Source organism: Enoplosus armatus, chromosome 4, assembly GCF_043641665.1.
Source record: "Enoplosus armatus isolate fEnoArm2 chromosome 4, fEnoArm2.hap1, whole genome shotgun sequence".
NCBI lineage: Eukaryota > Metazoa > Chordata > Actinopteri > Centrarchiformes > Enoplosidae > Enoplosus > Enoplosus armatus.
In genome coordinates this window covers 1,562,509-1,590,138 of record NC_092183.1, presented here as the reverse complement: position 1 = coordinate 1,590,138, position 27,630 = coordinate 1,562,509, and the positions used below count along the sequence as shown (strand labels likewise).

The 27,630-nt window shown below is 41.3% G+C and overlaps 1 protein-coding gene and 1 non-coding gene across 2 annotated transcripts; one reads left to right on the top strand and one right to left on the bottom strand.

The window, feature by feature from the left end:
- The first annotated feature begins 1 nt into the window (after nt 1).
- On the top strand, nt 2-19,753 carry cep120 (centrosomal protein 120). Its single transcript, XM_070904271.1, has 21 exons — nt 2-50; nt 1,242-1,398; nt 2,032-2,146; nt 2,276-2,420; nt 3,575-3,723; nt 4,544-4,741; nt 4,828-5,052; nt 5,564-5,765; nt 5,855-6,044; nt 6,356-6,505; nt 7,483-7,665; nt 7,746-7,842; nt 8,754-8,939; nt 9,297-9,386; nt 9,518-9,610; nt 10,360-10,521; nt 10,612-10,734; nt 11,153-11,251; nt 17,253-17,398; nt 17,827-18,093; nt 19,442-19,753. Exons 1-20 carry the CDS (start codon nt 2-4, stop codon nt 18,041-18,043), a joined length of 2,976 nt encoding a protein of 991 aa, XP_070760372.1. The 3' UTR covers nt 18,044-18,093; nt 19,442-19,753.
- Nucleotides 960-1,041, bottom strand: trnas-cga (transfer RNA serine (anticodon CGA)). The gene has a single exon. It is a non-coding gene; the product is annotated as a tRNA-Ser (tRNA).
- Nucleotides 19,754-27,630: the final 7,877 nt, after the last annotated feature.

The window sequence follows — 27,630 nt, the reverse complement described above, 5'->3', positions numbered from 1 at the left end:
CATGGCTTCGAAGGCGAACCAACTTCTTATCGTTGTGTCCATCCTGGAAGGTAAGCGGGTTAAAGGAGGCGGATTACAGCCACAGCACACGGTTAGCTTCTACATAACATTACACAATAAATAATATGTGTAATATACGTAATAATATGTCACCAGCGTACTACAGTCACCAGAGTGTCATTTGTACCGTGTGAACCAGCTGTCTGAAGAGCAGCCTGTAGCTGCTGGTGCTGCTAACTCGGCCAGTTAAATCCACCTTGAAGTGGAGTTACCAGTTAGCAGACCAGAGCTGCAGAATATATACATATACATATATATATATATATATATATATGTATATGTATATATATTTAAAGGCTCATTTGGCACAGCCCGAGCTTTTGGAAGGTGCTATATAACTTTTTTTAGTTACAAACCAGATCTTACCACAGTTTCCTGTCATAATGAAGCCACAACACTGCATGTGGACACTGGTTTCACAAAATGTGTCAGTCTGCAGTCTTTTAGTCTGTTTAGATATGAGCGTTAATCTATCCATCATTTTATTGTGGTAAAGCATAAAGTATTGTGATGAAGGGATAAAGTTCTCTTAACTTACTCAAAAGTGACAGCTGAGTGATATTTAGTTATGTCAGTATTAATGTCAAACACAGCTGGGGGGGGGGGGGCTTCCTAAGAGGCTTTGTATTACAGGAAGACTTTTGTTCTTTAAATCTACTTACAGTTTTACGAGACAAATAAACAGAACTACTTACTTCATATTGTATTATTTACACACAGGCCCAAAATATACACAAGGACTATTTATTGTGGAGGGATGTCAGAGTGACATCACCTTGCTCAGTGGCATATCAGCAGTGCCCAGGAAGTGAACTGGCACCTCTCCACAAATCCTTCGATTCCCAAGTCCAAGTCCCCACAGAGCTGAACTGAGCTTCTGCCACCCTTAAATGAAACTTCGTCACGAACAGGATTCGAACCTGTGCGGGGAAACCCCATTGGATTTCGAGTCCAACGCCTTAACCTCTCGGCCACCGTGACTGCAGGTTGTGGGATTATTATGTACCTTCTGCCAACTCATAGGAAGCAATAAATAAGGCTCAAGGCGATCGTTCGCTGACAGTCTTTCTGCGTCCGGTAGTTTAACCGGTCGGGACTGTAAGTGAAAATGTGTTCAACTGCTCTGTAATCAGTGTACAGCACAAATGTTTAGAGAAGTAAACCTGTCTTTCCTCTCTCAGGTCGTCACTTCCCAAAGAGTCCCCGGCTCAGTCTGGTGGTCCAGGCGAGCTTTGATGGTGAGCAGCTGGCCACAGACCCGGTGGAGCACAGAGACCAGCCGCAGTTCAGCACCGAGCTGGCCTGGGAGCTGGACCGCAGGACGCTGCACCAACACAGGTCTGCAGCTTGTACACGTCGTCAGCGCAGTTTGAATTCAAGTTAAAGAAACGCAAAAAAGAAAAAGACCCTTTTCAGTTAAAAAGCTGACTTTCTCTCACGTCCAACAGTTTTTGCAGTGATGAAATGTGTGTTTTAACACAGCTGATCAGACAGTGCAACAGATTTGTATTTTTGTTGTCAGATGAATGTATGACTTTAAAAACTATTAAATTGAGTCACAAAAGTTTTTCTGATCAGATTTGGTTGAGAAGTATTCAGTAGAATGAATATGTTGTAATTATTGACTGTAGGGCTGAAGCTAACGGTTATTTTCACACTCAATTGATCAGCTGTTTTTTTCATCGACAACGATGTTAAATACCCATCACAAATGTCCTGGAGCCCAGGGTGACGTCAAATGTCTCGTTTTGTCCAGACTATTAAAAACAATTTAAAAAAAATGTTCGACTTATTGATTAATCAACTAGTTGCAGCTCTGATTGACTGCTGTGTTTAATTATAGCATTGATTATTATTATACAAACCACTGTCGCTGGATGTTCAGAACTCTCTCCGTCTCCAGTGTTTAGTTTGTAAATAAGTCACTAAACTGTGTGTCACTGATGCATCTTGACGCCTCTGTCCTCCCAGACTGCAGAGGACTCCCATCAAGCTTCAGTGTTTTGCTGTTGACTCTGTCAGTAAGAGGAGAGAGTGCGTCGGCTACATCGTCCTGGACCTCCGATCTGTGCAAGAGGTCAAACAGGTAAAGCTGTGGCGTGTTGAAGTAGCTGAGATTCGTGTTACGGTGACGTCCAGCTTCTGTTCTGGGACCAGTAAAAAGATGTTTAATGAAAGCCTGTGGATGTGAAGATGATCTGTGTGTATGTGTCAGGAGCCTCGCTGGTACCCGTTGCTGAGCAGTAAATACACCAAACAGAGACCAGCCCTCTTCCTCAGCGTGGTGCTGGAGAACGACACCAAGGCCTCCGAACCCTCTCCTGATAGGTTCAAAGCCAAGAAGGCCCCGCCCCGACAAGGTCAGCTGGTTCATCAGTACTGTCGGTTTTGTTTGTCTTTGTTTGTGATGCTGTAATGCGTCTGAAAACAGTCTCTAAGAGACTACAACTAACACCTTTGTGACGTTTGTTGGCTGTGTTTCTGCTAAGCTGCCAGTGTCGCACCTGACTTCATGACATGTTGACCCACTGACCACACTGGTGGAGGCTTTTTAAAATTCACCTGTCAGTTAAACAAGCAGGATTCTTATTACCAGGTTCCCCCCAGGATTTGTGATATTTGGAAAAAAACCTTGCAGTGATTCAGATCCCGCGAATCTCCGTCTGTGAAGTTTGTAAAGTAAAAATTACAGCAGCTGCCTTTTTCAGCTGAGATTTTGTGATAATGATTTGTCACTTTGTGCTGCACTTTTTGTAGTGAAAGTGCTGTTAAAGTGAAGAATTTAGTACATGTTTTAGATCAATTTGAAGACAAATGAAAAGGCTTTTGCTTTGTGGAAAGATTAGTTTATTTTAATATCCCACACAGTTATATGTGAAGCTGTGAAGTTCTTATGTAATTATACTTCAGGTATGAGGGCCTTGAAAATATTGTCACTATATAAATCATAGCTGCCTTCATGCTGAAGTGTCCATTTATTAGCCAGCATGTGACATGCTAACATCCCACACTGTAGCTACAGTAAGCACTTCATATCTACAGCTGCGTGTGTGTGTTGTGTACCCTGTTAGAGTTAAAACACTTCTTCACGTCCCCCGGTCTGCTCTGCTGTTACCAGGTTTCTAACATTTTTAAACTTGTTGTGCTCATCAGTGTTTTCTGTGGTTGTGTGAAGACACAGCTTCACCTCAGCTTCAGCTCCAGTTGTTGTGTAAGTTCTGATCAATTAAACAAGTCTATAAAGTAGATGACAGATACTGGATTTAAAAAAAATAAAAATGTGATGATGAAGTATTAACTGAGATGCATTTTTAATATGAAAACACAACAAAAACCTTTTTAATAAGGTTCGAAGGATTAAAGAGTTGAGACCAGTTTGTGTCAGTGGTCTCTAATGGAGACACTTTCTAAACTTTGTAAGTGAAGAAACACAGTGAATTCATGCTGAATGTGAGTTTGATTGTAAAGAACCGGCATGGTTTTCTTTTTTAACTCTGCTGCTCTGCTGTCGCAGGTTCTCCTGCAGTATCTGACCTCCTCCCAGACAACCTGGAGGCCGCACTGATCCCAGACCAGGGTTACCATCAAGTGGGACCTGCAGACCACTGCTCTGACATGTTCATCCTGTCCGTCACTGTGGCCTTCGCTACCAAACTAGAGCAGGTGAGGACAGCACTCTGACCTCTGACCTCTGAGCTGTTACCAGGCAGTGAAGCGTTGTTTCTTCAGACAACATTAGATAATGAAGCCGTCGTGACGCCACAGCCAGAAACTTCTGGAATCAAGTTTGATAACAGAAAATAGAGAAACGCTCACTTTATCTTGGCTGGAAGCTCATTTGTTCTCACTGTTACTGTCGTTGTTGCTTTTTCCACTTTCCACATGATAAAGGCAGCAGGCCTGTTGTTCAGGGCTGTCTGAAGGCCTGGGAAGTGTAAAAAAAACACTGAACAAAGAAGAAAATGACTACAGTTAATCAGAAAATAAGTTCTTTAATTGGTTGAGATCCTCCGAGTGATGGTAATCTGACAGTGGAAGGACATCTCAGGTGATGATTGTCATTCAAACATTATTGCTTTAACAGCGACCGTCTGTCCTCCAGAGTTTCATAAGACGACGCTGAAGACACGGCTGTGAAATTAGACAAAGCTCTTCTGTGTCACTGCAGTTAAAGTGGAGTACAGACAGTATTAGTGTGGTATCGCTCAGTAGAAAGCCCTTCATTTGGAAAGCTAAACGTAACATAACAATAGTCTTGATATGTTTTAACCCATTAATCCAGACGTAAGATTAAACATCGGCAGCCTCTCAAACATGAGAATGTGCTGCATTCATCTGTCTTGTCTTCGCAAATTCAATCATTTGGATCTTTTGATCAGACAAACTAAACATTTGCAGATAAATCTGAGGGGTCACTCGATGATTAAGAAGATAGGACGGCAGAAAAAATTATATTTAATACTTCTCTGGTTGTTTCCCACAGTTGATCCCCAGCACTATGAAACTGTCAACAGAGGCGTCCGAGTTCTTCTTCTACTACACTTTACTTGGGAACGACATCACCAGCGAGCCGTTCCACAACCTGCTGAGCCCAGACTTCGAGCCGGAGCGCGCCTCAGTGCGCATCCGCAGCAGCAAACAGATCCTCCAGAGCTTCCTGTCTCAGCAGCCCAGCTTACAGGTGAGAGTGTGTGTGGTCAACAACTCCTTCTCACCTGTCACTGGACACGCGTCGTCTCATGATCCTGTCCGTCTGTCCGTCCTCAGATCCACCTGTGCTGTGGGAACCACTCTCTGGGCAGCACAGACGTCTCTCTCTCAGCTCTGTCTGCTGTCTCTGTGGATCTGGACAACAAGGCAGCGACGGTGGAGGGAGCCTTCATCCTCCAGCCTCCAAAACGCATCAAACAGACGCTGCCGGCTCTGCCCGGCGACCTGCAGCCGACCGTGGGAGTGGCTGTTACCCTGAGGAGGGAGGAGGTCACGCCACAGGTACACACACCTTTTATCTTTGACTCAGAACAAGTATGCAAAGTGTTGAGAGTTCGTATGTGATTAAATGTGGTGATTTACTTTTACCTTATTTTTCACTCTGTGTCGTCTGTCCGGTAAAGCTAAACGTATGTTTTCTGATGTATTTTATGACAAACCCCAGAAAAGAACATGCATGTAGCTGTGGGTCATACATGTAGACGGAGAGACTGACAATAGTGCAGAAAGAAATGCTTCTTGTTCATAAATGTCCAGTTTTGCAGTTGATTGTAGTCTATTTTTTGCTCTTCTTTATGAAGTAAAGGTCCTCTCTGCTTCTGTCTCCCAGTGTTCCATCACCAGCAACTCTTGTTATATCAATGATGGATTTGGGTGTTTTTACACAATATTACAACTAAATGGATGTAAAGAAACGGAGTCTACATGTCTCGCAGTGAGCAGTACAGCAGTTTCTGCAGCAGGTGGCTTTACTCACTTTGGACTGACATGTTGTCTTCTGTCCTTTCTCCAGTCTGTGGGGAATAAAGAAGGAAGTGGAGCTCCTTCTGTCCCTCCTGCTAAACCGAGACCTCGAAGCTCCTCTCCGGTCCGAAAACCTCCTGACTCTTCTCCTCCTGGCCCTCCTCTTCCTCCTCCTTCCTCTCACACAGAGAGCGAAGCAGACAGTCTGCTGGAGGAGCTTCCACACGGCAAAGAGCAGGCAGGACTGGCAGGTGAGGCTGGAAATACCACGTGTCCCACAGTTTAAGTCAAACCTTACAAAGAGGAGTAACACCGAAACTGTATTTGTTCACGTGTCCAGCTGCTGATTTGGAGGTTCCTCTGCAGCAGCAGAGTCAGACTGCAGCTACAACAGAGGGTGGAGCATCATCTGTCAGTGTCTCTGCACCCAAAGTGTCCATCCCCTCCTCCGCCCATCACTACTGCTTCTCTCTGGACCTCCGCAGTCTGGGAAACCTCAGCCTGACGCACCCCATCGCTGCCACGCTCAGGTGAAAGGCTGAGTCAGAACTATAAGCTGAAGGTTTCGTGCACAAAAAGAAAAAGAATATCATATAAGCATGTGAAGTTAGTTTGTGCATCTTCGTCTCACCTTCCTCCAGAAGGGCCTGGTTGTTATGGTAACATTTTACTGTCGAGCTTCACTGTAAAGACATGGAGACACAGAAACAGTGTCATTATTATTATTATAAACATTTTGGGTGTGTGTTCACCTTTGTGTTCATGTCAAGTGAAGCATTTAAGAACATTATTATCATAACAGATAGAAATAAAAGTGTGTTGTGTGCTTGTTGTGTTCCAGGTATTCGTACCAGTTCTTCGGCAGTGCAGCTCCCATCATGACCAGCCCTCCTGTGGAGCTGCAGAGGAACATGGAGGCGTCTCTGCCTCAGTCCTACTGCGCCTTCGACTTCGCCGCTCTGCCACAACAGCTGCAGGACACCTTCCTCAGGTGAGAACATTTAAAGCTTAAATGACACATCTGCTTGCTGAACAAAACATGTGAGATCATAAACTTTTAGTTTATTTTCTGCAATAATCCAAAACCCCATGGAAAAATCTCTTTTAGTGGAGGGAACCAGGGCGCTGCTAACTCTCAGGTTTGCCTACAAAAATACGTCATCCCTGCAGGATGATGATGATGATGATGTGATTTCTCCTATAACAACATTGACAGCTGTTTTTTGTTGTTGTCAGTGTTTTTATCAGATTTATCTGTTTTTTAGTAATACAGATGAAAGTTAAATGTCAGTTTTGTTCTTCTCTCCTCTTCTTTCCCAGATTGAAACTAGAATTTTCAGTGTCTTAGAGGGTTTATTTGGCTCACAGGTGGAAGTCAGAATAGGAACAACAATAAATACAAAAACAAAATTCAGAAATGAATGAACGTGCAGATAATAGGCCGTGCACTTTCCCCACAAGAAATAAATACATTTATACACCATTTCTGCTTGATATATCGCCTCTTTGTGTTCAACAGACAAATTATATCTACTTACATGAAGGATAACCAATATCAAGAAAACTAATGAAATAGTTCTGATCTGCGCTGGAATTCAATTAATCATCAATGGAGTACAGAAGAGTAGACTAAGTTTCTGTTGCATGGTTTTATCAGTTCTACTGGACACAGATGTTGGGATGAATCTTTCTTCTTGTCCAGCAGGGGGAGCAGTAGGACTGTGGTTAGACATTAATAAGTTATGAGTTTGAGGATTCTTCAGTCCAGGTTTTGTTTTTGTTCATGTGTCTGCGTCTGCAGGACTCCCTGCTGTGTGCTGCGGTGTGTTGGAACTCATTGTGTGTGTGTGTGTGTGTGTGTGTGTGTGTGTGTGTGTGTGTGTGTGTGTGTGTGTGTGTGTGTGTGTGTGTGTGTGTGTGTGTGTGTGTGTGTGTGTGTGTGTGTGTGTGTGTGTGTGTGTGTTGCAGAGTTCCTCTGGTGGTGGAGGTTTGGCACAGAGACTCCACCAGCAGAGACCAGCTGATGGGGCGAGCCTCCGTCCAGCTGTCTCACCTGCTGAGGTCTGAGAGGAGCAGGTTCCTGGCATCCACAGGAGAGCAGAACTGGAGACAGACTCACCAGGACCGGATCCCCGTGGTCCCAACACACCGGTAGGAGACGAGTCTGAGCGGCAGACTGATCACACGGTGCTCCTTCATCGCTGTTAAACAGCTGTGTTTGTGTCCATCAGGCCCGGTGAAAAGGTGGCAGAGCTGAGCTATGTGGCAACGCTGGAGGACCTGGGATTGGTTAAAGCCAGAGAAGTCATCGTGTCCGACTCGTCACAGGTGAGACAGCTGTGTGTGTGTGTGTGTGTGTGTGTGTGTGTGTGTGTGTGTGTGTGTGTGTGTGTGTGTGTGTGTGTGTGTGTGTGTGTGTGTGTGTGTGTGTGTGTGCACATGCATTAATTGGATTGGTTGATACCTACAGAATTCAACAGCAGCATCTTTAGACTTTGTGATGAAGAAGATCAAATGTTTTGGGTTCAGACACTCAGAAGTCTGCTGATGGATGCTGCTGTTCTTTTATAATTTATTTGGTAATATTTATTAAAAGCTTTCCACCATTTGGAGTCTTTTATGTTCACAATCGACTCCTGGATGAAGGCATATTGTTTCCCTTATAAAAAAGTTTGCTTTGGCTGGTACAGTTCTAAAATACCAAAATACCAAACCTACCAGCTTCCTCTTAAACCCAGGCTCACATTTCACCTGATCTGCACATGAATATGAATAGGTTCTTTTATTTAATATATTTCTTAATAATTCTGCATAAAAATATTAGGTTTTCTGTCATTTCAGATGCTTCTATGAAGCCTCTTTCTGTATACGTTTATAGATGTTAGTGATAATAATCATTCAGTGGATGGTTGTTATATATAAAGCTTTTCATGTAAGAAGACTTGTATCTGGTCACAAAAAGATTTCCACACTGTTGAAATATACCTGGTCACTTTATTAGGTACACCTGTACGATCTAATGCAGTCCAGTACAATAAAGGTGTCAGCTGTATATGTGTCACTGAGGTGGTGTTGTACTGCATTATGTTGAAATGTGTTCCTCATATTCACCTCTCAATGTAACGCAGTCCAGTTCGACACCAAACTACAACCTCAGTAATGAGCACTGAACATCGTTAAAAGCTGCGCTGTATATTTCTGGTAATGTTTTACTTGTTTTCATCCTCCTGTGTCATCAGAACGAACCTGCCGTCCCCACACAGCCGTCCTCCCACCCTGCGGCACCCAGACCTGCTGCTCCGGGCCCGAACCCCGTCCCGCAGGGCCCCCCGGCTCCGACCGCACCCAGAGACACCCTGGAGTACCGCACGGCCCTGGAGCTGGAGCTTTGGAAGGAGGAGCAGGAGGATCTGTTCGATGATCAGGTAAACGAAAATCAAATAAACAGAGAGACTAGATACAAACAATGATAATGATTTAATCCAGCGATGTAATAGATAATATAATATGAAGAGAAATATAAATCATCTGTATATCTCACACATGTGGAAAACATTCTGCAACACGAAGCCACACGGTTAAAACAAAACGTAGCTTTTATTTTGAAAAGCACAAACTTGCACATGTTTTTAAGATCCTAAATACACTTTTATTTGACTTCATATGTAAACAGACGTTTTACTGCTCGTGTCCGTCCCTCACTCATGTTGACCGTTTCCTGTTCTGTGGGATTAAATGTGAACACAGATAAAAGCATTAAAATACACGTGTGTTTGTTTCAGTTGAGGAAGAAGGAGCTGAGCCACATGCAGGCTCTGGCGGAGGAGTGGAGGAGGAGAGACCGAGAGAGAGAAGCTCTGGTCAAGAAGAAGGTGGAGGAGTCCACGCCTACCTACACAAACACACTGACATATTCCATTATGTACTGCAACGTTTCCTGCTCAAAAACCTGCCTGTTTTCCTCTTTTCTCATCCCCAAACTCACACTGCTGTCTGCTTGCAGGAGGTGGAGTATAATCTGTTGGAGGAGCAGCTGCAGAGGACTCTGTGTGATCTGGAGAAAAGAGAGAAACAGCTGGCTGAGGCCGAGCTGGAGGTCAGACTGACACTTTACACAGCGTTTAGAAACTCAATTATTTTAGGGTCGTGTTCGTTTTTGAGTGTCCGTTGAATTTAATGTGAATTCTGACAGTGAAGTGACTAAAATCTTTTACGCCATGAATGAAAATATTTTGGTCGAACAAGACTTCCACACAGTGAAAACTCAGCTGTGAAGGAACGTCATAATAAATGTCTCCTGGGACAAGAAAGACTATTTATCTATAAGTACAAGGCTGCAACTAGTAATAGTTTTATCTGCCCATTATTTTCTTAATTAATCATTGGTTAATCATTGGGTCTATAAAATGTCTGAAAATAGTGAAAAATCACACTTTTTCACAGTCACAGTTTCCTAAAGCCCAAGGTGACTTCTTCATCACCTTAAATCAGTTCAAAACCCAAAGAGATCTGGTTTCAGTTTTATTTCATTTAGCAGCTTCAACCAGTGAATGTTTTGTGTTTTTGCTTGAAAATCAATCATCAAATTAGTTTTTATTAGATAAATTTTCCATCATCGACTGATTCATCCACAAGTTGTCGTCACTAAATAAATACATGTGAAATAAGCCGGCAGTGAGGAAGACGGTGGACTTCAGTTTTCACCTCTATGACATTTAGAATGTGTAATTGTTTAAATTGTATATTGACTTTATTTATTAATCGGAGTCTCAGAATAACAATATGATCAGTTTCCTGTACAGACTGCAGCACGGTCGGCGTGTTTTCTCCTCTTTGTGTGTTCAGACTCAGAGGCTGCAGAGGGAGCTGCGGGCCGAACACGACCTGACCCAGAGGGAGCTGCAGGAGAGCAGCAGGCGGCTGCAGCAGGACTGTGACCACCGGGTGGCGCTGGAGAGAGACAAAGCCCGACTGATGGAGGAGGAGAGAGGCCGGCTGCTGCAGCAGGTGGACGCAGAGACAGTTTCCCGTTTGAGTGACTCTACATGTTGAAGTTTACCTCAAATAAGAAGTTGTATTGTGTCTTCTGTTGTCCAGATTGCAGACGGGGAGTCTCGGTACAGACAGCTGGAGAAAGAGTTCCAGCTGTACAGAGAACAACAGAACGTCAGACCTGAGTTCAGACTGCAGTCAGACATCAACCTGCTGACTCTGGAGAAGGTACTCTCCTAGTTACTGTCACAGAGACGTCCACGAGTAAGCAACAAAATCCCACATGAGGGAGATGAGTTGCAGCACATCAAGCACCGCTTTAGCAACTGTTCACGTACATGTAGGGTTTTTGATTCTAGTTGTATTTATATTTACCTTCACGAAAACATTTCAACCTTTTAAATGTATCCTGTGGAGCCTTTTGACCTTTAGGTTTATTTATGAGCGGGTCCATGTTTGGTTTGTCTTGAGGAAGCAGGTGCACCAACAAAGAAGAAGACTGCAAGCTCGTAAACAAAACAAGATTTCAAATGTTGAAAAAAACCGTCTTTGCACTCCACACGTTTGTAGAGTGGACACAGTGATTAACATTCATTAACCGTCCAGATGTGTGGGACTGATGTTTTTTTGCTCTGTGATTATTAAGGTGGAGCTGGAGAGGAAGCTGGAGTCCACCACCAAGTCCAAGCTGCACTACAAGCAGCAGTGGGGGCGCGCCTTAAAGGAGCTGGCCAGGTTCAAACAGGTACCGTCACGGTAATGTTCACTGTGATTGACTTCATGAAGGACGTCCGTCACCTCAGAGTAACAGGTGGAAACTAAACTCCGGCCTCTGTGTCCGGACAGCGCTCGTATGTCACAGCAGATAATAGTCGTTTTTAATCTGCTGCTGGAGACGGGCTGACAGTGTTAGGACGTTTAACAGCTCTGTTTGAAGACACGGAGCGAGCGGGGGAAGCCGAGCTCCGCCCGGCCGCCATCCGTCAGCTGGCGTCACACCGGGGCTGCGGGGGCGCCTGCAGGTACACGAGTACACGAGTACAGTATGTGTGTGATACATTTTAATGAATGAAATGAATTATAATAACGTTAGAGCTAAAACTCTGATAAGGATGTGTGAGCTGATATTTTAGAAACATCGACCAACATACGCTGATACAGAACTGCCCATAATATCAGCTGTGACAATGTTTACTGCTAATTAGCACGTGTTAGCATGCTAACACCAGGATGTTGGCGTGCTAGTGGACTCCTCATATTGCTTCTTCTGTCCAAAACCCAAAGACTTCATTTGTCTTCATACATGACAAAGAAGAGCCGTTTAGAAATACTGAAGCGATGAATCGTTTATCAGTATAACACAGCTGAGGGGAGGGGGCGGGGGGCGGCTCTGAAACCAAGCAGGACCACAGCGGTCCTGACCCGGGTTCACGGAAAAACCCTCTGTGTGTGTGTGTGTGTGTGTGTGTGTGTGTGTGTGGAAAAAGAAAAGGAAAGAGAGAGGTGTGTGTTTTTACACCAGAGCCAAATATTTAGCTGAGGTGAAGTAGACAATGAAATGGGTGAGAGCCATCAGTTCTACACACACACACACACACACACACACACACACAGACACAGACACACACACACACACACACACACACACACACACACACAGAGCACTAAGTGGGGCTTAACTCAGCCTAAGACTAATGTAAACACACACACACACACACACAAAGACCTTATCTGACAAACTAATAACTGTTACTGACATTAACCAGCTGGAAAACTGGACAGACATCTCTCTCTGTCTCTGTCTGTCTCTCTCTGTCTCTGTCTGTGTCTCTGTCTCTCTCTCTGTGTCTCCGTCTGTCTGTCTCTCTCTCTCTCTGTGTCTCTTATTCTTTCTTTCTTTCCCTCCCGACTGTTTCCTCCTCTCTTATTCTCAGTCTACCCCCCCTTTCCTTTCCCTCCTTCTTTTTTCCACCTCACTTGACTTCTCTCAGTTCATTACTCCCTCGTCCTTCCTCCTTTTTGTCGTTCCTTTCCTTTTTTTTTTTTAACTCTCTCTCTCTGTCTCTCTCTCTCTCCGTCTCACCCCTCCCTCCCTCCTTCCTCCCCCCTCTAAGTGCCACATCATTGTAAAGAAAACACGGTGTGATTTATGCAGCTCTAAGGGGGTTCGGCGCTGAGTGTCACCCCCCGCCTATTAATCATCGCTGGGACTGTGTTGAGCAATAATCTAGCCGGGCGCTAACTATTCAGATGTCACACTCTGGCTTTCCCTGAAACATCAGGCCCGTGTTTACACGACCATCCGTCTCGGCGCTTGTTTGGTTTTTCTCGGCCTCTCCTCACCTATTTATTCTCTCCTCTCAGCGCCTCGCATGGCGTGCTGTTTAGCTCAAGTCGGATCATAAAAATTCTTGTCCGAGGAATAATGTGCTCTTCAGCCCAGGAGGTGCGGGCGGCCGGAGAGGCAGCGCGGGAATTAATGTCCAGACAGCTCTGAGGTATTAGATCAGAGAGGTAGCCCCCGTCTTTTCAAAGACACAAGGAGCTTAAGTTGGTCTTTTCAAAGCAAAAATATTGGAACAAAGAGGTTAAAGTTCAGAGCTACATTCTGTGTTTTTAAAGCCCAAGTGGAACGTCAGGCAACTAAATTTGGCTTTTTAAAAGCCGGCTGTGTTGGGAGAGACGACTAAACTGGGTCATTTTTATTGGCCATAAAGAAAGAAGCAGAGAATTCACGACATATTTATGTCTGTACATCCAACAGTAACACGAGCACCAGTACAGTCCAGTTAGCCAAACCAGACCTGCAGGGAAGTCTGGTGCTTCAGCCCACGTCAGGACAGCCGTCGTACAGTCGCTCAGTGTAGTGAGGGGAAACCCTAACCCTGTTCTCAGTCGAGAAGCTGGAACCAGTGAGGTTCCTGCTCTGTAAAAGCAGAAACTGTCCATCTGTTTGGACCCGTTCACCTTTGTCAGATGTTGGTTTCAGTGGTCTTGTTGCTCAGCCAGTCACGTTGCTAAAGTTTGGGGTCCAGGTCCCTCCGGGGCCGTCCAGACTAAAAGTGCCCTCTCTCATGAGTCTGTTTGTATTAGAGTGTCCGTCAGACAGAAGTAACATGTCGTCTGAGGGAACTTCAGTGTTACTGGTCTCAGTGGAGACGCTGATGGTTCCCACTGGTCATTCCTGGACTATTATGGAGCTCCAGTACGAGGGCGTGTTCCAGACGGGGAAGGTCATGGAATATTACACTTAACGTAAAACACTGTGTGTTTTCAGAGGTTTGACTGAGGAAATAATTAATAATGAAGATAATTGGTATTTGCAGCCGACATGATCTTCCTGCTTTGTTCTTTGATCAGATTCCTGATAAACAGTTTTAAAGTTTTTATACGGCTGCTCAGACAACATTTCAGGTTTGAGAACTTCAGCTTGTTTTGAGAAATGAATGAAGGGTCTCGTTGGAAGATGCTGATATAAAACCATTTGAAACCGAACGCAGTGGTATATAAAGGAATACAGCAGTGATCTGAGGTTGAATCTTCATATGAAGCTCTGTCTGACCGACCAGCAGCTTCTATCGCAGATAAACACACCACATTCCTAAACTCTGCTCCTGTGTCTCTTATCTCCGGCTTATCGCTCTGAAAACCCGACGGAGCCGCCTGGAAACACCGACCTTAACCCTTCAGACGCAGAAACTGCAGATGTGATGCTGCTGGAGAGTTTTTTAACCCTGTGTGAGCCAAATGTCTCTGGTTACTGCGTTATTTCAACAATAAACTGAGAAATGTTTCCATTCAAAGTGTTCAAGATCGTCAGTTAAGACGAACTTTAGTTCCAGCTTCTTCATCTGTGAGGGTCTGCGGCTTTTCTGTCTCTTGTGATAGTTCATTTAAAACAAAACATTTTATAGGCCAAACTATTTATCAGTTAATCAGAAAATGACGGCCAGATTCATTGATGATGAAAATAATCACTTGCTGCAGACTTTGGTCTCGTAAAGTTTTCCTTCATTAAGAAGATGAGATTCGTAGCTGTACCAGCAGTTTGTTTGAGCTCCTTAATCATCTTAATGAATCAGTGGAAAATGATCTATATAATAATACTGATTTAATAAGTAACCACAGTATAATCCAAACAAAATACAGTTACGTTGGTTAATAAATGTCTCAGATTTACTGCTTTTCTTTGTTTTCTGTGACTGTGATCGGTTGGACGAGACAGATGAAGGCGTCCCTTTGGGCTCTGCAGGATGTTGATGGACATTTTCACTGTAGTTTTTAAAATTTATAGATTAATAAAGAACATTATGATAATATGACGGCCATGAGAGGAGGCAGGTAGTAAGAGTAATTTAATCTGTTCTGGGAAACATCAACTTCTTTGTCCCTTTCCTCTTTTAAATGATGTAAATATTTCACTTCTCTGTACCTCCCCCTGAACCCCCCCAGGTGTGGAGCCACCTCAGCTTCAGTCCGTCAGCTCTTTACACAAAACAGACATTTTATAATTTCTGTGATTTCAGCACTCATTTATCTGTAATGTGAGTCCCAGTCGTCCCCCTTCGTGTTGTATCCATCACATCCCCAAAAACCCTCATGCAGCGGGGGTGGAGAACTCCCCCTGAACTCCCACAGGTGGCGAGATGCTCAGAAAACTACTTCTGAGCTGAGAAAAGTGCGTCCACATGTGAGCGATGGGATGGAAGCGTTGGTAGGAGGCGCTTGGAGTCCAGTACCCAGTCTGTGTGATACATACAGGTGCGTTTCCAAAGCTGAGTCTCTCTGGAGATTTATAGTTCAGCGTCGGTTCGTTAAAGCTGTTGATCGCTACTTTTCCTCCATTTGGTTTGAACTTTTTACGTAGTTGAGTAGAAAACAACCGCTTGTGTTTGACGACGGCGTCCAGAGGTCAGGTTGTTGGTTGGTTGTCGCTCCTTCGTGTCACAGGACTTTTGCTCAACTTCTCCAACTGGAGCCTTTTTAGATGTTTATCTTATTTAAGGTTCAGTTCACAATAACAGCCTCCTGTTGTGTTTCCAGTGTCTGTGTAACGAAATTAGAATTGAAGAATTGATCGTTCGTCCTTTTATGTTGTGATAAATGTTGTATCCTCCTGTTTCTAGTCTTTGAGCTGACACCGATGCTTCATCCATTAATGTCTGTTTAATGTAAGTTTAATGTACGGAACTCCAGAGCTGCCAATATTAAAACCTAATAATCAAATTGAAATCAATCGTACGACAAAATCAAAAGAAAACATTTGAACAATGTATAATTACATACGTACGTACGTTTTACAACTAACTAACAAACTGTTCCTCTCTGCTTGGGTCTCTTCAGGTCCACCACATTCTGGATCGGGTCTATTCCAGACCTGGTCTGAGGGTCCTCTGGTTGTGTATTTGGTTACTTTGGACCAAAGAGGACACACTTGTTTCTGTAGAGATCCCGTCCTCTGCTGGTGTCAGCTGTAGCTGCTGGGAGGTTCATGACGTAACTGTAAAATATCTCCATGGTCTGGAGTTTTAGTAGCTTTTCTCTTTCACCCCTTCCTCCTCCTCCTCCTCCTCCTCTCTCCCGTCGAGGCCTCAGTATCACCTCGTCCTCTAATTGTTTCAGGACTCGGCCTCAGATTGTCCTTGGCAGCGGGCACTAGAGAAAATGTTTAGCATGTTTGTTTTTCTAGTAATTAGCCTTAAAGCGTCTGTAATACTGACTGCTAATGGTCCACAGAGAGCCGAGGCTGTGTCAACACACTGTGTGTGTGTGTGTGTGTGTGTGTGTGTGTGTGTGTGTGTGTGTGTGTGTGAATGATGTGTTCATGAGAGATTGTGTGTGTTTTCATGTGTTTTTTCTGTTAGGAGGTGAGGTGATCAGGCGTGTGAAAATGGAAGCTTTCCGTGTGTGTGTGTGTGTGTGTGTGTGTGTGTGTGTGTGTGTGTGTGTGTGTGTGTGAGGCAGTCATGTGAACATGTTAGTTTTCCCGTCCACAATCAGCCGGCTGCTCGTTCTGCTCTGCCTCAGTCTGGCATGTTTTCCATGATGATGATGTCGTTCATGAGAAGACATTTAAATAACTGCTTCACGCTGAAACGTGTGGAGGATGTTCAGGGTTTGATTTTCCCTTTTGATTTCTAATCAAAGGTCTGAGAGAAGCTCTGACACCAAGTGAGTGTTTTTGTTTTCCCTGCTCAGACTGTTTCCTTGATTTATTGACGTGCAGCTGTACGCCAGCAGACGGAGCCCAGATTGGTATTCTGGGTAATTTTGGAGGCCGGAGCAGCTGAGAGAAATACGACTTTTAGACGTTTTTATGACGTTTTCTTTCTGTTCTCATCGTGTTGGTCCTCGTGTGAATTCATCCAGTCCTGCAGCTTTTTTTCTCAGGGAGGTTTTATGAAAATGTGAAACCAGACAAATTTATCACCAAACTCCACTCAGTGTAATGAGGAGAAACAGTTTCTTGGCATCTAAACGCACACATTTATTTCAGCACCGGGGTCAGAGGGCTGTTTAAATGTTCTCAGTTCAGATTGGATCAGTAGACCGGAGCAGGACGTCCAGTCGGATTTAAGCTGTGAGTCAGACATGTTTGAAAACAGCGTGACGGTCTCGCAGTGACTGAGGGCCGACTCGCTCAAGTCTTGATCCCTGCAGACAAACTGAGACTCGGTCTGATCGAGAACACCAAAACAGATTGATGCAGCTGTTTCATGACGCTTCATGTTTCTGTGTGTGTGCAGCGAGAGCAGGAGAACGCCATGACGCGTCTGAAGAAGCAGCAGGCGGAGCTTGAGGCCATGAGGCTGCGTTACCTAGCAACAGAGCAGAAGGAGGCGGTCCAACAGGACAAACAGGAGCTGGACAACATCAGGAACGAACTCAACAGGTGATGATGATGATGATGAAGTCAGCACATTCATTTCAAACTCGTTAAAAACTGATAAACTGATCAAATGTTCCCATTAAAACCATTCAGACCATCAGCGAGCCAAAGTTCAGACGTTTATTGGACTTTAGAGCTGAAACCATTTGTCAATTAATCAATTAGTCTCTCATTAGAAAATAAACATCTTTGATAAGAAAAGATGAACCGTTTGATTGACGGTGTGACAGTGATGGACATTATTCTTTTATTTCTAACGTTCAAACCAAATCATTAATGGAGTAATCAAGCAAATAATCGTTTGCAGGTTTTAATCCAGCCACGCTGTAGATTGTATTTATCAATAATCCTGCCTGTTTTAATTATTATTGTTGCTGGTATAATCTGGTTGTTTCAGGTAATTAAGAAATGTTTTTGATATTTTCTCTCAGATTAAAGCAGCAGGAGGACAGATTAGGCCACGCCCCATCGTCGTCTGGCCCCGCCCCCCCTCAGAGTGTGAATGACAGCGCTGACGATCACCTGAGCCGCCTGTTGGAGGAGAGAGACACTCTGCTGAGGACCGGAGTTTACACCCACCAAGACCGGATCATCGCCGAGCTCAGCAGACAAATACAGGAAGCCATGAGGGACCGAGGGAACCTCTGACAGCTGCTGGACCCGTCCAATCAGAGACAGGGTCACACCTGAGACTGCAGGTAAACCAGCTGAGGCTGTTTACATGTTTACATGTGTTTTATTTTTCATCCACTCAGGCTGCGTTTACACTGCAGCTCAAAATGTTTAGATGTCCAGTCTCGTTGTTGCATGTTTGCATCTATTTTAAAAACTGAGTCAGGACTTAGCTGGCCTAGCTTAGCATAATGGCTTTAGGTCTTTATGCTAAGCTAGGCTAATCGACTCCAGCTGTGTATTTAACACAGTCATGAGATGAGAACTGTTTCTTTAACATGTATCAGTCAAAGACGGAGTACACCGATAAAAAATGTGTTATTTAATCATTCAAATAAAGTGTAAAGAGGAATATAAAGCTGTGCACTATTTTTTTTTCCTTTACCACCAAAAAGTTAAAATTTAATATCTTTCACTCTTTTATTTGTCTTTCACTCGCTCATTTTATTTTTCAACTCCTTCATTTTCCTTTTTTTATTTCCAAATTCCCTCATGTTTATATGACGATGGGCAGCATAAAGCTTTATATTTCTTCTTACACGTCCTTTAAATTATTGAACCAACAATGTTATTTATTGATGCATTCTGCTGTAACGTTTCAGAGTACCAGCTGTTAATCTGTGACAGCCTGGAGACCACAGGACCGACAGTTCCTGTTCGCCACATTAAACCAAACTGATGAAACTGTTCAGATTTAAATGTCTGAAACTCTTTTTATATTGTTATATTTTAAAGATCCTCAGCCAACGTTACAACACCCAGATGCCACGTGTTTGTTAGAGGTGTTTGGTCTGTAATGGTCCCCCGTCCACAGCGGCCCTGAAATGACTCCTTTTGAATGTGAATGTAAGAGGTTTGGGACAAAAAGATCCTGTTCTGTATAAGAATGACTTCTGAAGTTCTGAAACGTCTCCCAGTATGGAGAGCAGGAACCAGTAGCTCTGTCCATGTACATGTGGACATGTGAGTCTCTTATTAACATGAAAATGTGAATCCTTCCTTCAAAGGATCTTACCTCGGGTCTACCAGCCGACACTCTTCAGTTCATTTTGTGAGCGCAGTCTGTTGATGCGTTCAAAGATGTTCCGACATCTTAGAATCTACACATCCAATCATCCATTTATCAAGTTGTTGATTGTCAGAACATTAACCATCAATTCATTAACTAACAATTTTGAAAGTGAATTATTTGTTTAAAACTTTTATCTTGTTATTTTCCCCTCAAATGTGAATATTTAGCTGGTTTTGTAACTTCTGACAGTAAACTGAATGTGTGTTGTTGGTGAGATAAATCAGGCAGTTTGAAGACATTGTAATAGTTGTAATTGGCCACTCACCTCATGACAATAACATAACTGATTATTAATACAACAGAATCTGAACTGAAACCAGTGGCTGCCTGGAAGAAAAGTCGATAGGAATCGAACAGGAAACAAAGTCCGTTATTAGAGTCAGAAGAGGTGTTGATGAGTTCAGGTACAGTCTGTAAAGGATTAATGATGAGTTCAGGTACAGTCTGTAAAGGATTAATGATGTTTGTTCTGACAGCAGGTGGCGCTGCAGCCTCAGGAAAGCCTCCAAACACTCCTCTGACCTGCAGACGCTGAGAGACATTAATTTATTTTATCTTCAGAGACGGATCTTATTTCTGTTTGACGGCAATAAATTATTTTGGGATGAAATCTGCTGAGTGGTAAATGTGTGTTTGTGTTATTTTCTATAAAGATTTTTAATATATTTCTGCTTTATTAAGGCGATTAGAGACGTTTACACTGATGAACAAATAAAGATCATTTCAGTTTGTTTGCTCCTTTTCTTTGTTTCACACATTTTGTATTATATATGTTTACTTATGTGTTTTAATTTATCATATTTACAAATATGAGGCGAGTCAATGTTGAAATAAAACATTGATTTAACAGCTCAGAGAAGGAGCCTTGTGGTTTTATTTAAATTATTTTAATATTTCAAATCCTGATGACTTCTGATAATTTAAAGTATAAAGGTCTTTGTTCCTGTTAGTTAGTCCGGAGCCTCTCCTCTGATTGGTCGAGGCTTTTTTAAAATAACAAACATTAATTCAAAGCAGTATGTAAATATTAAATATCTATTATCAAACATCGATGTCACCAGTTTTATATATTTCTGATACAAAAACAAACAAAAAACCTATTTAACATTTATTATTATACAGTTATTAAACACTTTTCTAAATTTTAAACAGGGACTTATTTTTGCTTTTTGCAGAATTTTTTACTTTTCAAGAAATTACTTTTCTTCTCATTTACTTAAATAAAAGCAACAATACAACAATGTCAAAGTACTCTTTACAAGTAACATGTACTTTAAGTATCATATGTAAAAGTACTCGCGCAGATTGATCCCTGCAATATTACATTATTGTATCAGAATTACTGATTAACTGGTTTATGTATTTCTTTGTGGTAGTTTTTTACAACAAATGTAAACATGTTTTGTGTGTAACTACAGCTGCAGTCGTCCAGAGGAAGGATAAAGTGGCATAAAATGGAAGTACAAGTAGCTCAAAATTGTATTTAAGTACTCGAGTAAATGAACTTCCAAAACTACACACATGTAAATAAAAACCAGTTTCACTTTTGTAGCAAAGTTAAATGTATGCAGTAAATAAAATTAGAACTAATAATAAACAACAATAAAAAAATAAATAAAACGAAAGTAAGTCGAGACGTGAATGTGAAGTGAGAACAGAACAAGCTGGAGGTCAGGCGACACGTGTTATCACATGTACAACAACATGTTAACACACACGCAGCTTGTGTGTGTGTGTGCTGATGGTGAGCAGATGTTCCCAACTCATCCATCTACTGAGAGGAGGAGGAGGAGGGTGAAGAGGAGAGGAAGATTACGAGAGAGGAGAAGAAGAAATCCTCCTTTAACATCAACATCAACTGTGTGTGTGTTTATCTGGAATTCCACAACTGACACACACACACGCTGATCACGGACAGAAACAACACACACACACACATTTATACTCACATGTGAGGACCGAACAGGGAGGATCCACCAAGTCAAGATTTCTGAAATTAAAGAATTTAAATCAAATCAAGATGAAAAACAATGTGGAGCTTTTGATCACATCACATGATCTTCCTCAGCAAATGGAGTTTCTTCAGTTGTCGTGGAAACTAGTTGGTCAAATACCCATTTTTTACAAACTGAGCAAAGCTGTTATTCATGTGTCAGAAAAACAACACACACACACACACACACACATTACTGTGTGAACATGAGGACATACACAGGACAATAAAAACAATATAAAATCTTAATCATATACAAAGTAAAGGCATTAGCATGTAGAACTGGAAAGAAGCAAATGTATTAATAATTAAGTGCACACGTCTTACTAACACTATAATAACTGATGGACTCGACCGAACCGGTCTTCTTTGGTTGTCCATTAGCAGTAGCTGTGGATAGGACCTGGTGTTTCTGTTGTGATCACCTGAGTCTAACAGAAGAGTTGGAGGTGGTTCGACCAGACGGACTCAATCTGTGGCCATGGCCCAGCAGCACTGGGAGGGAGGGTTCTTGTGGTAATATCAAGTAATATACAGTCAAGACCTGCTCTATATGTAAAGTGTCATAATCATCAGAAAAAAAACTACTTCAGCTGTGAATTGAAACTGTTTGATCCGTCGTCACTGCTGCAGGTTAAATAAAGTTCAGTTCAAACCTGTGCTGCCTTTCCTCACAGTTGATACAGTAAACACACGTCGAAGCTAGTATAACTGCGTTATATACAGTTAGCTAGTTTAACTACTTTATATACAGTTAGCTAGTATAACTGCGTTATATACAGTTAGCTAGTTTAACTACTTTATATACAGTTAGCTAGTATAACTGCGTTATATACAGTTAGCTAGTATAACTGCGTTATATACAGTTAGCTAGTTTAACTACTTTATATACAGTTAGCTAGTATAACTGCGTTATATACAGTTAGCTAGTTTAACTACTTTATATACAGTTAGCCAGTTTGACTACTTTATATACAGTTAGCTAGTTTTAACTACTTTATATAGTTAGGTAGTTTTAACTACTTTATATACAGTTAGCTAGTTTAACTACTTTATATACAGTTAGCTAGTTTTAACTACTTTACATACAGTTAGCTAGTTTAACTACTTTATATACAGTAAGCCAGTTTTAACTACTTTATATACAGTTAGCCAGTTTAACTACTTTATATACAGTTAGCTAGTTTTAAAAAACTTTATATACAGTTAGCTAGTTTAACTACTTTATATACAGTTAGCTAGTTTAACTACTTTATATACAGTTAGCTAGTATAACTGCGTTATATACAGTTAGCTAGTTTAACTACTTTATATACAGTTAGCTAGTATAACTGCGTTATATACAGTTAGCTAGTTTAACTACTTTATATACAGTTAGCCAGTTTGACTACTTTATATACAGTTAGCTAGTTTTAACTACTTTATATAGTTAGGTAGTTTTAACTACTTTATATACAGTTAGCTAGTTTAACTACTTTATATACAGTTAGCTAGTTTTAACTACTTTACATACAGTTAGCTAGTTTAACTACTTTATATACAGTAAGCCAGTTTTAACTACTTTATATACAGTTAGCCAGTTTAACTACTTTATATACAGTTAGCTAGTTTTAAAAAACTTTATATACAGTTAGCTAGTTTAACTACTTTATATACAGTTAGCTAGTTTAACTACTTTATATACAGTTAGCTAGTTTTAAAAAACTTTATATACAGTTAGCTAGTTTAGTTTTAACAACTTTATATACAGTTAGCTAGTTTAACTATTTTATATACAGTTAGCTAGTTTTAACAACTTTATATACAGTTAGCTAGTTTTAACTACTTTACACAGATAAAGTAGCAGTAAGTGGAAATATTCAAGTAAAGTCCCTCACATTTCTACTTCAGTACTTGAGTAAATGTACATGTGAACACACACTGACACACATGTTTTAACCCGGTCGGGTGAACAGCAGACAGATTTTCTCACAGTGAAACTTTCCCACTTTTCTCCTCCAACATGTTTCCAATTAAAACTAAAAAAAACTCCACAGCTTCATGTCTAATTGGTTTTGAAAGTGCGACCTCTGGTCTGCTTAATATTTCCCCCTCTGACAGGAAATTCCAGCAAAAGCAAACCACTACAACCAATAAGCGCGCGCGCGCACACACACACACACACACACACATAAACACACACACACAGGAACTTTACTGATACCTGACTGAGACTGTTGTTGTTGATGTCCGGTTTTCTGTCATCTTCTTCTCTTGCAGCTGTCACAGTTAATATAAATACTATAGTAAAATACGAAATACTGTGTTTATTACTTTTATCTGACAACTGAAGTTACAAGTTACTTCTTAGATTCAGGTTTTATGTTCAAAATGGGAAAAAATATGACCATATATAACCTTTTAGGTAGTTTGCTTGTTTTTACAGAGTTTACTGTGACGCGTTCATCTAAAGCTGAAAACTAAAAAGAAGAAAACTCCCGAAATTGTAAAAATGTTCATTGTTTCAATATTTAAAGCTCCTATAATGTTAAAACAAATCTTCGTTAATAACGGGTCACATGACTACATTATGTGAAATGTCCATCTTTCAGCTCGGAGTTTTGGTTTTCTGCTCACAGCTTTGAAATCCAGCTGCTCAGCAGCAGACAGACTCAGTTAGAGACGACCTGCTGAACACAGTGGAGCATTTAGCAGCTAAATATAAGAGAATAGTGGACTTACATTCATCATGGGGGGTCATGTTGCTCTGTGTCTGCTGGATGTGGGTGGAGGTGCTTCACCACATCAACTCATCAAGATGAGTCAGGTAGTTTCTGCTGCCCCTAAGTGGCAAAAAACTCAGTTATTGCAGGTTTAATTATAACCTTATAACCTTAGAGGACTTTCATCATTTGAAGTACTCCTTTCACAATGTGTATTTGTACTTAAGACATGTGAGTACAGTTTACCTATTCTTTACAATTTACTTTTGATTTTTCACAATAGGCACGTTTTCTAAAAGTAACTTGATAAAATAATAAACCTAAAATGTAATTTAGTAGCTCCGTTTACAGACACCTTCTCTCGTTCCATTCATTATAATCTGATTCAGCATCAGTCAGATTTCAGTGCTGTTGTCTACAACTATTGTGTTTTTCTTTGTTACATAATCTGGATGTATCGTCCACATTGTGAACATGTTTTATATCATGTAGGTAGAGGATAATCGGACATTCTTGAGGTTTTTCTGCCTCCTCGCACATTTTAACTTGTTCAAATAAACAAATCTCAGACAGTTAAAAGCCTTTTTTCCTCCTCAGCAGTTTCGCTCTGTTTGTTTTTCTTCTTTTACACTAACTGCTTCTAATTAAAACAACCACTTCCATAATCTCATTACATGTAATCTAACCTGGACTCATTCAGATATTTACCAAAAAAAAAAAGAAAAAAAGAAAAGACATGAAACTTTTGGTTGTGTGATCATTTGTTTGGCCTCAGGGTTTGGATCCGGTTCCCACGGTGAAAAAACAGCTGTGATTGATGTTCGAAAGCTCCGACTGTGTTTGTTTTGGTGAATTTGTCGAATCCTCGCAGGAATAATCTCTGAAATCAGACGGGAAAGTGGAAAGTCCAGTTTGTGTTTGCAGACTGACAGAGCCGAGGTCAAGGCAGAGCTGAGTGTGTGTGTGTGTGTGTTACAGATTATTAGCAGTAAGTAGAGGCAGCTGTTGATCGGTCACTTAACCTCCTGTGTGGCATGTTTTTAAAAAGGTAAATTATAGTTTGAGCTCGAAACACATTGAAGTGATAATCTCAGGTGATCTGTGTGTCAGGTGACCCCTTTTCTAAATGCTCCAATCACAGATGAGCAATAGCAACCACCGACAACTCTAAAAGAAAGTAATTATTAATCAAAAATACAGACTAATGCCTCCATTAACCTTTAACTTTCTCACTTTTGCTCCTTATTGGCTTTCAGTCTCAACTGTTTCTAGTATATATATATATATATGTTTCTAGTCCTTTTCCTGTCAGACGATGTCAAAATGATTTTTAAAGGTTGTTGTTTCATTTGTTTTTTGTTGACTGTCGAGAGAAGACTGAAGCTGTTTTCACAGTGAAACGTTGTGTGTGAGTTGAACATTGGAGCGTTATCAGTGGATTCTTCTGTAAGATGGTATCGATAAACATCGTAGAACAATAAAACCACAGAGAGCGTTACTGATAAGAATCAAAACTGGATCTCAGCTTTATTTCCTTTGGAACAACGTCTTTTTGGTTTTTGATCTCATTTTGTCATTCATAAAAAAAAAGGTGGGGGGGGTCAGAGAATTCATGCAAACAAGATCGAGTCAAAATGGATCCATACGAGTCTTTGTGTTTGACATGACATCAGATTACATCATGTCATATCAGGAACTGATTATCATCATCAGAGCAAGATTCAGTTTGTGTTCAGCTGATCCGAGAGGTGGAGTTCATCCAGGAGAGGCGTTTTATATTTCCAACAAATGGAGGAAAAATTAATGCTGCATATCAGTTTTTTCTATTTCCAATTAAAGTTTTGACTTTTAAAGAACAGACGACCGTACTTCCAACGTGGTTCAAAATATGCTTTTTGAAACCACGTTCCCTCCATCTACTTTTGTGTGCTACTTCAGTCAGGGATTGCCTACATTTCCCAGAATGACACTGAACATTTTTTGGAGAAAAAGGCCTGATGCTGCACGTTGTGAAGTCACAAGATGATGGTATAAAAATGAAAGACTTTCTGCTGTCAAACTCAACTGTAGCTTGTAGACATATTAAACACGTCGTCGGGTCATTTAGGGTGTTTTTATCTGAAATAAACGGCAGCTGAATTTATTTTGTCTCTCAAGTTGTTCTTGAAGTTCGTCCTCTGGATCCTGACGGATGTGAACAGAAAGTGAATTTTGTTCTGGTTCATATTCACATTTATGTTTTTGTCCTTTACTGAGTCAAATTATGTCACCTCAGTCCCACTGATCCATCATATAAAAATCACATAGTTTGTACTTTTCTATATACAGCATTGGATCAATCTGCGCTCAAACTGTTTTACTTTTAGTGACACAAACACGTCTGTAAGAGTTTAGCTCCACCACCACCACCCAAACATCAGGAGTTATTAGTTCAGAGCTTTACTATCTGAAACATAGGAATATGATTTAGAGTCCTCGTGTGACACTACAATTTTACTCCAGTTCAGACCCTTAAATACAGTTTAATAAAAACAGATTTCCAAAATCAGTGAATTTTAATTCATTTTTTTTTAAAGTTAAAACTTTATTTCTCTCTTTTCATACGAAGGGTTAATTTGTGTAAATTAAGTTTCCATCAGTTACTTTGAACCGTTGATATTGGGGAACCTTTGCTACATATATTCTCACATATGAAAGGTGGTGGTAACTTCACATTTGATCTGCCAAACTTTAAAAGTTGACAGATAATTCCAACTGCCGTCCATGTTAAGTATTGTTAAAAAAAACTACTGCAGATGTAGCGCAGGACAAGCAGGTCCTGAAGTGAACATGCTGACCCTGATGCTGACTGGAGTCTGGAACTGAACAGCCACTCAGGCAACCTTTAGACTTCACCTAGCAGATCGACACTGCAGCATGAGCAGAGATATGGTGCTGACTCGGGCACTGATGGTGGCCCAGATCTGGGCTAAAAGCAGCAAACTGCAGATAAATCTCAGCAAATCCAGCAGCCACATCTGAGCCAGATCTGGTACTCATTAGATTTGGCACACATTTGGTACTAAAGTGCCAGAACAACGGGCGAGTTTGCCGACACTCAGCCGCAACCGACTAACGTTTCTGTTCAGCGTTAAAGTGACAAGTTTACAGCACAACTTGCACATGTTGTAGTTGTCATAACCAGTAGGTGGAGATGTGAGCAGATTCTCCATGTCGGCAGTTACTGAGGTCCAGAGTGAAAGCTGATTCTGGATCTGGACTCTTTGACATGAACTCTTACAGACGTCTGTGTGATAACAGTAAAGGTGTTTTCCCTTTGAGTTTTGGTTTGGACTGTAGATTTACATCCACCAGGTCTTTAGGAAGTTACAGTTTTCAGATTATTATTATCATTATTATTATTATTATTAAAGCTTTTTAAACTCTCAGGCACAAAAACCTATTTGGTGTTCATGTAATAACTGTGCTTTTACCCTCACTCGTTTGAATACAAAGTGTATCGTAATGACACAGGTCTATTTACACATCTGAGATTGCTTGTGAATGGATTCAAACTTGCACTGCGTAGCAAATATACTCTATGAGACGAGACTGATCATGAGAGAGATGACAAGGTATTCTTCAAACCAGAAAACATTTGCCCTTTTTGGATTTTATGATGTTTGTGCTTCAGATGATCAGCCGTCATCTTTATACTCATCTGACATTAAAAGAACAAACATGGACTGACGTTAACCCAGATACATTTAAACACATGCTGTGTCAACTTCATATTAACACCTTTCTTTATGAACTG